The sequence below is a fragment of the Pygocentrus nattereri genome, chromosome 25 (assembly GCF_015220715.1).
Source record: "Pygocentrus nattereri isolate fPygNat1 chromosome 25, fPygNat1.pri, whole genome shotgun sequence".
NCBI lineage: Eukaryota > Metazoa > Chordata > Actinopteri > Characiformes > Serrasalmidae > Pygocentrus > Pygocentrus nattereri.
Genome location: NC_051235.1, coordinates 1,889,504 through 1,900,000, shown reverse-complemented (window position 1 = coordinate 1,900,000; position 10,497 = coordinate 1,889,504). Strand labels below are relative to the sequence as shown.

At 45.1% G+C, this 10,497-nt stretch overlaps 1 protein-coding gene across 1 annotated transcript in view; it reads right to left on the bottom strand.

The window, feature by feature from the left end:
* si:ch211-246m6.5 (von Willebrand factor D and EGF domain-containing protein) overlaps nt 1-10,497 on the bottom strand; it is a 120,542-nt gene that overhangs the window by 56,162 nt on the left and 53,883 nt on the right. Inside the window, exons 15-16 of the mRNA XM_037534329.1 lie at nt 7,241-7,377; nt 2,734-2,895 (exon numbers count right to left, since the gene is read on the bottom strand). Coding sequence (XP_037390226.1) covers nt 2,734-2,895; nt 7,241-7,377 — 299 coding nt within the window. The remainder of the gene's footprint in view (nt 1-2,733; nt 2,896-7,240; nt 7,378-10,497) is intronic.

Sequence of the window (10,497 nt, the reverse complement as noted above, 5' to 3'; positions counted from 1 at the left end):
TGGAGGCTAACAAACCAGGACATGGCATTAGCATAAACGTGTCTGTGGCCTATCGAACCTCCCACCTTCAAGCTACATACATCATCAGGGGGTTTTTCCAGTCTTCAAAATGGAAAATCTGTGGCTGGATAGTGTAGTGGGTAACTCTGTACACTGGGGTTCAGTGCCCCGCCTGGGTAACCACCCTATACTATACCAATAAGAGTCCTTGGGCAAGACTCCTAACGCCGCCTTGGCCGCCCTGTGTAAAAAGTCGCTCTGGATCAGAGGGTCAGCCAAATGCCATAAATGCAAAATCTCCCTCCAGACGCTGTTCAGCCTCGCCTTAGGAGGCGAGTAGGCGTGTTTACAGAACACGTAGCCATGGTTACCTGGTCTACTTTGGCCAAAGTGCCCCTTTAAGAGACGGAAAGTTTCTCCCATCCTCTCTAAAGTCAACGATGTACTTAGAGGAACGTCCCGATCAGCGTCTGAGGAGCCATAAATATGACCGCTGTCATTCCGAATGGCACCTATTTCCCGCCTCGCCGCTCTGGTGATGATGTCATATTTTAAAACACCCCCCGTCCACACAGATCGTTGAGATTTCCCTTGAACAGTGTGCACAGCCGCAGCGCAGCCAAACGCCATTAAAGCCGCCGCTGTGAAGGAGACCGGCGCTAACCGCTAGAGCTAACAGGCTAATTTGATGCGGGAACGGAACGCCTCAGGCTCTGCGGGATGTGAGGATCTGTCCTCTGCGGATGTCCCCCTTAAATCAGGACGGCTCTCAGCTTTATGGCCTTCCATTTATTTCTCCATCAAAACCCACATTTTAGCCTATAATCGCACTCACAATGTAGCAAGCGCTAAAGAAAGGCTTAGGGAACGCTTCGCTCCGGTGCGTGGAAACTCCGAGCTGCCATTTAAACTCGGACAGCTCAGATACGGGACATGGATGCTACACTACTGGACAAGAGTTTGGAAATCAGGGCTAACTGTAAAAATAAGTTTATCTTTTTTAATTTTCAGATTTTATTCATTGAAGTGATAATGGACAATATTTCTGACTGAAGCTACAGTATCATCTCGTCTTGGCAACTAAGTAGCGGTTGGTTAGTGTAGTGGGTAACACCTCTGCTACACTGTAGACTGGGGTTCCTTGGGCAAGACTCCCAACACCACCTTCACCTCCCTATGTAAAATGATAAAACTAAGTTGCTCTGGATCAGAGCGTCAGCCAAATGCCATGAATGTAAAAAGTCTTAAATCTGGCCTATAGGTCTAATAGTTCTCACTTAGAGGTTGGTAGAAACTTATCAATAGATTATTGAACTCAAAGTCAAAGACAAGTGAAAACATCTAGAAATTAGTCAAATTTTCTCACTCACTGCTGTTTAGAATGTTTGAAACGAACAAAATCAGACAATCTGACTTCCTAAAATCACTTAACACAAGTTGAAACAAATCTAGAAATGAGTTAAAAATCTCTTAAAAAGACTTAAATCACTCTCAAAATAAGAAATATTACATATCTTAACTAGATTCCACATCATTTTACATGACAGGAAGCCTTTTTTTGCAGTACGTATAGATCTTTTATTACGGCTCTACCCCAAAGTCACGTTGAGCCAGAACCGTCAAATAAGCTGGCAGTGAATAAAAGCTAGGCGTTTTTGTGCTTTGGTAACCTCCATCATTATTTGCTACGATGCTTAATTTGGCATTTTTGTGCTTTTAAAAAATATATAACATTTATTGGCAAATAACGGATTCCATTCCATCTCATCACGAGATCATACGAGACTCACATCCAGAGTTATGAGCCTGTGAAGAGGGGCTGAGATACACGTCATCTGCCTCTCACTGTGTGGAGCTGCTGGATTCGTGTGTCCGTCTACATTCTGTGAGAAACTGAGGTGTACATCTGAGTCGACACACGAGTCTCTGAGGTTAAAGTCCGAGTCCAGTCTCGAGTCTCTGAGGTCTGAGTCTGAGTTGACTCTGAAGTCTCCGAGTTGACTGTCTGAGCTGAGTCTCTGACGTGAGAGTCCGAGTCGGGTCTCAGACTTGAGATTCCACTTGGATTCTCGTCTCACTGAGATTTGAGTCTGAAGTTATGAGCCTGTGAAGAGGGGCAGAGATACACATCTTCTGCCTCTCGCCATGTGGAGCTGCTGGATTTGTGTGTCCATCTACTTTCTGTGTGAAACTGACCCACAGTCACTCAGGAGATCAGTAAGGACTGACCATCACGCCGAAAACTCTTCAGTCTTCATTCAGTCCACATCGGAGACCCGTGTGAAACAGCGTCAGAGAGTTTCCAGCTGCTGAAGCTGCTGCAGCGGGTTTGGAAAGTAATGATGAAGATAACGGAGTGTTTAGATATGAAATATATGAGGATCCTGTTCTATGAAGAACCTTCAGAGGAGGGTTTAAGAGGAGATGCAGGGTTTAAGGCCAAAATCTTCTCTAAACTCTCATAAAACAGTGTCTCAGTCATCAGGCAGTGAATTCAGAACCAGTTCATGTAGGAACTTTCTGTAGGAGCTTTTAGAGGGACGTCTGGTTCCTATCACCACCACTGTGAGGAGCTTTTAGAGGGACGTCTGGTTCCCATCACCACCACTGTGAGGAGCTTTTAGAGGGACGTCTGGTTCCCATCACCTCCACTGTGAGGAGCTTTTAGAGGGACGTCTGAAGAGGTGGCTAATGCTAAAACCACTGTGAAGTGAAAGCATAAGACCAACATACCGTGATCTCCCATCTAGCGTAAGGCTGCTCGTGAGCCAGGAAGTCCAGGGATTCGACGGCCACGTTGCCGAGTTGTGGGATGGCGCAGTCGACGGCCTTGGAGCTCAGGAAGGTGGCTTTGGTGCGCTGCTCCTCTCCGCTAATCCACTCCTCATTCACACGCTGTAAAACCACAAAACAGTTTACAGAGCACAAATATAACTCATCATACAGCAATAATCACTCTGTCCACTCCATCAGCTCCACTGACCGTAAAATTTCACTCTGTAGCTCCACAGTTACAGACTGTAGTCCATCTACTTCTCTGCACCTTGTTCTTCAGCGGTCAGGACCCTCACAGAGCTGGGAGGTCACTGACGTGGTGGTGGTGGTGTGTTAGTGTGTGTTGCGCTGGTCTGAGTGGATCAGACACAGCAGTGCTGCTGGAGTTGTTAAACACCTCAGTGTCACTGCTGGACTGAGAAAAAATATCCAGCCAGCAGCGTCCTGTGACCAGTGGACAGTGAGCAGTTTAAATATGTCCTGTGACCAGTGGACAGTGAGCGGTTTAAATACGTCCTGTGACCAGTGGACAGTGAGCGGATACAGTGTTTAAATACTCCAGCAGCACTGCTGTGTCTGATCCACTCGCACCAGCACAACGCATCACCACCACGTCAGTGTTGGGGTCCTGACCACAGATGAAACAGATGGACTACAGTCTGTAACTGTACATTGTAAGTGGACAATGAGCGTAGAAACAAGGAGGTGGTCAGAATCACATGCCTGGTATATAAATTAATGCCGTAGGAAAAAAATCTCGTTTTTCAGTTTTTGACATAATTTGAAAAAGCCTGTTCCCCTTTACACTGTGTGCAAATTTCATGATGAATAGACCAAAAGAAACAGCCCAAAATGGCTCGGAAAAAAATCTGGTTCCATTGACTTCCATTCAAAGTAAAGTAGGTTTTTTCCTTCTCCTGTAAAGTTTGAGGTTTTCTAAGTATTTTTCCCCCCAACGTCTTAAATTCAGCAAATAAACAGTAATTGTGCATCAGAAATGTGTTCTCTGCAGAGCGTGTCGAATGACAGGATGTGCTGAGCTGTATATTTTCTATATGAAACCCATTTATACTCTGAAAATGCCCCCCCCATGATGTACACAATAAGGCCAGCTCTATTCTACACTCTCTCCAGGCACTTATCATTATCTCTGAACTTGTACCAGTGAATTCTCTGCTATGTCACTGCTGGTGTTGAATAAGAGCAGATATGCGCCCGTCTGTCCTCGCGCCCTTGTAGCGCTGTAATGTTGGCGCTAACATAAGCAGCGATGAAGGATTATGTTTAATGATTTGTTCGTCGGAGCCTGAACGTGAAAAGACTTTGCCTGGATGAGTGCTGCTCTTCGATTGCGAGGCACTTGATAAATCATAAAGGAATAAATTAAGGACGAGCGCATTCGTACATTCTGGATGAAGGTCGATGCTGCGGCACCTAAACTTTGGCCTTCTGGTTTTCAGTTTGTCTAAAAAAGACGGAGAACATGATGAACACCGAGCGCTCGTCCTCCAGCGGCCTGGGGAGAGAGTGGGAGGAATGAAAAACATCATCCAGAGTGGATTCCTGAACCTCCAACGTTCAGGATTCGGCAGAAAGCTGAAGGGTCAGACGCTGAAAGCACAAGCTGCTCAGTGTTCAGGAGATTTTTCTGAAGAGATTAAATATGAGATCAGAGAAGAGAAGTACCTGAGGAAAATACACGCCGATTACTCAGATTAATTATGCTGTAGTCTCCCAAGTGGTTGCTATGGTGTTGTTAGGTGGTTGCTGTGGTATCCCAAGTGGTTGCTAGGGTATTGGTCATTGGCTGCTTTGCCACCAATCAAACTGCCTCTAATGCAATATTATAGAGGTGAGAAATTAGTTTAAGCAAATTTCAGATGGTTGCTAGGGTGCTGGTAGATGGTTACTATGGTATTTTAGGTGGTTGCTATGGTGTTATTAGGTATTTGCTACAATATCCCAAGTGGTTGCCAGGGTGTTGCGCCGTGGTTGCTATGGCATCCCCAGTGGTTGCTGTTGTGTTGGTATATAGTGGCTATTATATCCCAGGTGGTTTCTATGATATATCAGGTGGTTGATGCTGTATCCCAAGTGGTTGCTAGGGTGTTGCTAGATGACATGCTAGATGGTTGCTGTAGTATACCAGGTGGTTGCTAGGGTGTTAAGTGTCTGCTATGGAATCCCATATGGTTGCTGTAGTATTGGTATGCAGTTGTAATTGTATCCCAGGTAGTTGCTGTGGTATCCCAAGTGGTTGCTAGGGGATTGCTAGAGGATTGCTATGCCACCACTCAAACTCTGGAATATTATTGAGGTGATTACTCAGTTTAAGCAAATTTCAGATTGTGACTAAGGTGTTTGTAGGTAGTTCCTATTGTATTTTAGGTGCTTGTTAAGGTGTTGCTAGGTGGTTGCCATGATATCACAGGCGGTTGCTAAAGGTGTTGTTAAGCAGTTGCTATGTTATCCTAGGTGGCTGCTGAGATGTTGCTGGGTGGTTGCTAAGGGATCCCAGGTGGTTGCTAGGGTGTTGTTGTAAGGTTGCTATGGTAGCCCAGGCAGTTCCTGTCCATCCTTCCACTGTGAGAAGACCACTCAGCGCTGTGGGTCTGAAAGGACGTGTAGCTGATCAAGAAGAACCTCACTGAGAAAAGGAGATGGACACACCAAACAAAGAAGCTAAACGGTGGACTGACCGCCCCAGAGTCCAGACCTCAGCACCACTGAATGGGTTTGATTAGTTCAGAAAATCATCAACCAGCTTCTCAGACTGAGCTTTGGAGGCGTGTCTGCAGGTTCTTTGAGGAGCTGAAAGTGAGGCTCTTGAGAAGAACGGAAGCTGGAATGAAGGGAAAGAGCAACTCACTGACCCTCACACAGCTGATGCTGAAAAAATTAATATCTTGACCGTTTTAAGTGGAAATCATATACGGTATGAAGTGAGAGGTTCGAAAGTTGCAGATTGAGTCTATAGAGTCCGGTCCCTCAGCGTAAATCCCCCTTTTTCTGATATTTGCTCAGTTTATTACTCCTGAGATCGTCCGCTCCTCCTGCTCCTCTTCAGCGCACTGCGTTAATTATGAATGGAGACAGATGGCAAGTGGATATTAAACACACTTACGCCACCACTCATAAACTCTCTCTAATGGAATATTATGCAGGACTGCTCCAGTAAGGAGAAAAGCAAGAGCCACGAAAATTAGGGAGATTAAGTGCTTTAAGAACTGAAGTAGCAGATACTGAAGGGCTGAATTAAAGCTAGCCTTGACACTGTGACCCCTACTGTCCACTGCTGAGGACAACTGCTCGTGTAAATGTGAGGAACACTTTAACAATCTTTTGTTGACCTAAAGCTCCAAGCTGTAACGTTGGGTATAAATGTCAATTCTAGCCCAGTCTGGCTTTCAGGGTCATCACAGCACAGAAACAGCATTAATTAAATTCTTAAACGATCTTAAAGTCTTAAAGATGTTGCCAACAAAACATTTCTTGGCTCCAAAGCTGGGTGACTCAGTGGAGCTCCATCCTTACCTTTCTTTTCAATCTTATCTAAGTGGTCGAGAGCACTGTGCTGCACTTGGTTCTCACCCTTTGTACTACAGCGTACCTCAAGGCTCAGTCTTGGGGCCAATTCATTTTCCTTTATTTTGCCAGGAAGGCCAACAAGGCCATCAAAGAATCCTTTTTACAAGCGAGACCTGGCCAAGATAGCAGCCATACAGACTCACATTTTAAAATACATCCCATAACCACATAATATACGACATAAAACATGATGCACAGAAAAGCTCAAAGGCTTCTGAATAAAAAACAACCACATCTCATTCAACCACATTCTTTAGGATGCACTTGCAGTTGTTCAGCTGATATAAATTTATGTAGTTTGAGATCTTTCTGCAGAGGTAAGCTGGAACTTTACCAATACATCCAATAATCCAAAGGTTGTAATAATGTACAATAATTCATTCTTTGAAGATTAATAAACATGTTGCAACACAAGTGTCTCCATCCACTACGGTACCTTTCACGTGGATGATGATCTGCACGTAATTATAGAGCATCTATAACATTTATTATCAATTCTTCTTCTTTCGGCTGCTTCTTCTTCTTCTTTCATCTTGCCCTATCCATTGCCTCCTCTACTTTCACACCAACCATCTCTCTAACTAGAACCATTTAAGGCTTCAATTGCTCTTTGCATGGTCAGATGATTCTTCATATTGATGGAGAATGTGTTGTATATGGTTCTATATAGCACTTCTCTAGAGTTCTGTTATTGGTATGATATCAAGAACCCTTTTTGGTGCTACATAGAACCCTTTACAACACATTCTACGTCAATCAGAAGAACGTTTCACCATGCCGAGAACCATTTAAGCTTATGCAAGCCACTGCCTTTACTAAGGAGCTCTTGAAGGACCATCTTTATAAGTGTGTAGAGAGTGTTAGGTGGCGCTCTGACCGCGAGTTTGGAGACGAAGCAGGTGAGCTTCGGCGAGTCGATGAAGCCGAGTCCAAACACCCTTACGCTGTCGCAGTCCAGCGCGTGGACATCACACACTCCGCCGTTCTCCAGGTCAGTCAGCTCCACCGGCTGGCCTGCAAACACACACACACACACACACACTCACAGTGTGTTACATTCAGCACTGCAGGGTTTATTTAGCCCCATCACATTCGTTATTGATTATACAGAGAGATTCACTTGAAAGAGGCCCCAATGATTCTGTAATAACTCTTGATGGGACGAATCGATCTGAATGAAACGACGTGCATTGAGCTCCTAGGCATATGGAGCTTTGACCAAGCTGGGATGCCCCTGCGTCGGAGAGATGAGGTGGGCGTCAGACAATCATCGCGATGTTTAACCTCCGTTTGCAATGTCCCGGTGCAGAGCCCCGTACCCCTTAATGTGGCAGAAAACGGAGATCACTTCCAGCATCACATGCAATGCAATCGATCACACACACACATGAAGGTGTGTAGCGCATTTATTTTGGTTCAGAAGCTTCATCCTAACGGGAGTAACAGCGGAATATTCGGGGCCTCTTTCGAGTGAATCTCCCTGTACTACAGCTCACAATTCACTTTTCCTTTCTCAGAACATCATCATTTCGGTCTAGATCACGTTAGTGTCTGTAAGTAGAAGAGGAAATAACTGTGAGTGGCGCTGTCGCCTCACAGCGAGGAGGGTCTGGGTTCGATTCCCCGGCCGGGTGATCAGGGTCTTCTCTGTGTGGAGTTTGCATGTTCTCCCCGTGTCTGCGTGGGTTTCCTCCGGGTTCTCCGGTTTCCTCCCACAGTACAAAGACATACAGTCAGGCCAATTGGACATGAAACATCGCCTCTAGGTGTGAGTGAATGTGTGTCTGGCTGCCCTGCGATAGACTGGCGACCTGTCCAGGGGGTATCCTGCCTTCTGCCCGATAACTGTTGGGATGGGCTCCAGCTCCCCCCACGACCCAGAAGGAGAAGCGGCTTAGAAGATGTGTGCATTTCGCTGCTGTCGGAGCAAAACCTTGTATCTCCATTTTTGTCGTTTTTCAGTTTATGTGATATTTTGAAAAAGCCTGTTGTTCTTTACATTCTGCGTAAATTCCATGATGAACGGACCAAAAGGGACGGCCCAAAATGACATGGAAAGACGTCTGGTTCCATCGACTTCCACTGAGAGTAGAGAAGCTTTTTTCCTTCTCCGGTAAAGTCACCGTTTCTGAGATACCAAGTTTTCTTCTGACAGCACCGACTTGGCGAAGTTTGCTGTGTTTGAAGTCTCGTTTTCCACAAACACAAAAAACAACCTTCACATTTTTGACTGCTTTCATCATTTTTTGATTGTGGTTCAGAGACAAAACCATCCATTCAGATTAGAAACTTAATGTGAAGGTAATGAATTAAGTAATTACTGTGTAATGAATCATGGAACTGTTCAGGAGTGTGGCTGCATATTTATTATCAAGCTGTTGAACGGCGTAAAGTCTGGGAAATGATTAATGAACTTTTTGAGGCAGAGGTCGATTTTAAACAGGGAATCCCACCCATTTCCTAAAAATTCCCCATAACTCAGCGTGTGAGTTGTAAACAGAGAGATTCAGAGGGTTTGGTGTGAAGTGGTTCAGACGTCTTTACAGTGGTGGTGATGGGAACCAGGCGTCGCCATGACTACAACACAGATATAGACACTTTATTTACCATCCAGAACCTCCAGAGAACCTACACGAGTCTTCTGAGCTTATATGGAATGTTGGTGATGGAAAACAGTGGAAAATCTGGAATAATGAGTTTTCTTTGGGGATTATTTTGCCACAATCTAGAACAGAGAACCACTCTGAACCGCTCTGTTTACAGCTTAATTGCTGAATTATACAGAAGCCGTGATTAATGGTCGTGCCAGGTTTGGTTCCCGAAGAAAATCAGCTTTAATATTTTTTTTCTCCCTTTAGTTTCCAATGAACAACCCTCAGCCGCCTGCCTCGTACCTCTGAGGACGCAAACGAGTTCAGAGGCATGGACTCAAAATAGAGACACTCAGACGGAATGCTAAGCTAGGCTGAAAGCCGGGTTAACTAAAGGGTGCGGCTGGTTCTCCAGGGCGTGGGAAGGGATGAGTGATATTGAAGTAAATGAGTCTCTCTCTGTCTGTCTCTCTCTCTGTCTGTCTGTCTCTCTCTCTGTCTGTCTCTCTGTCTCTCTGGAGGAGCAACATTCAGGCACTTCCATGCATAACCAGCTTCCTTTTTGTTTGAAAAGGGAAAGGTTCACTTCCTCCTCCTGCACCAAGACCACCAATTACACACAACAGGTGGCCTTATACACCTCATTGTCTCCCTTTGTAGTTCTACAGTTACAGACTATAGTCCATCTGTTTCTCTGATACTCTGTTACCCTGTTCTTCAGTGGTCAGGACCCCCATGGACCCTCACAGAGCAGGTACTGTTTGGGTGGTGGGTCATTCTCAGCACTGGAGGCTGTGATGCCGTGATTTTCTCACAGGACAGGTGTTATTAGGCATGACGTAATATGGAACTTCTACTTTTTCCCACAACACTGTAAAGCGACCTTGGGTTTGTGAAAAAACTCCAGGTGCTATATAAGTGCAGCATATGTGGCTCTTATTAATAGGCCTGGAATGTTAAGGGGTTAAAAATGAATTATAGTTGGTGCCAAATCCACCGAATATCAGCCCGTGTTCTCTCAGTCCATACAAATTCTTCTCCCATGTCCTGGAAGAGATTATACCCAACAACTGTTTCCCTGGACGTACGCCTGGGTCTGTTGGAGGGTTGATTTCCAAGTGAGAATCAGTGAGTCTTGGGTTTGGATGCTGTTAGCTTAGCTTGGGAATTTCTCAGTAATAAGAGGCCGAGCTGGTAGAGCTAAAAGCCTTTTAGCGGTTTAGCAGTCCGTCCCGCAGTCAAGGACTTCCACAGCTTCACCACAAAGGAGCTTCAGCACAAACACAAGTCACCATCTGTGCCGTCTCTGGCGATACTTGCGTCAAGACGGAGTTACAAGAAATGAGTTTAGGGACTTGAGATAACGCCATCCAATGGAAAATGTAATTAAGAGCCATATTTTAGGCATATGAGGTATGATAGCAGAGATATTGGGCTTGATTAAAAGAACAAAAAAAAAAAAAGGATTTTTGATCCAAAGCCACCGAGATGCTCCAGCAACTTCACCACCATCTGTGAAAAGCAGCTGCGGCAGAAAGCGCCC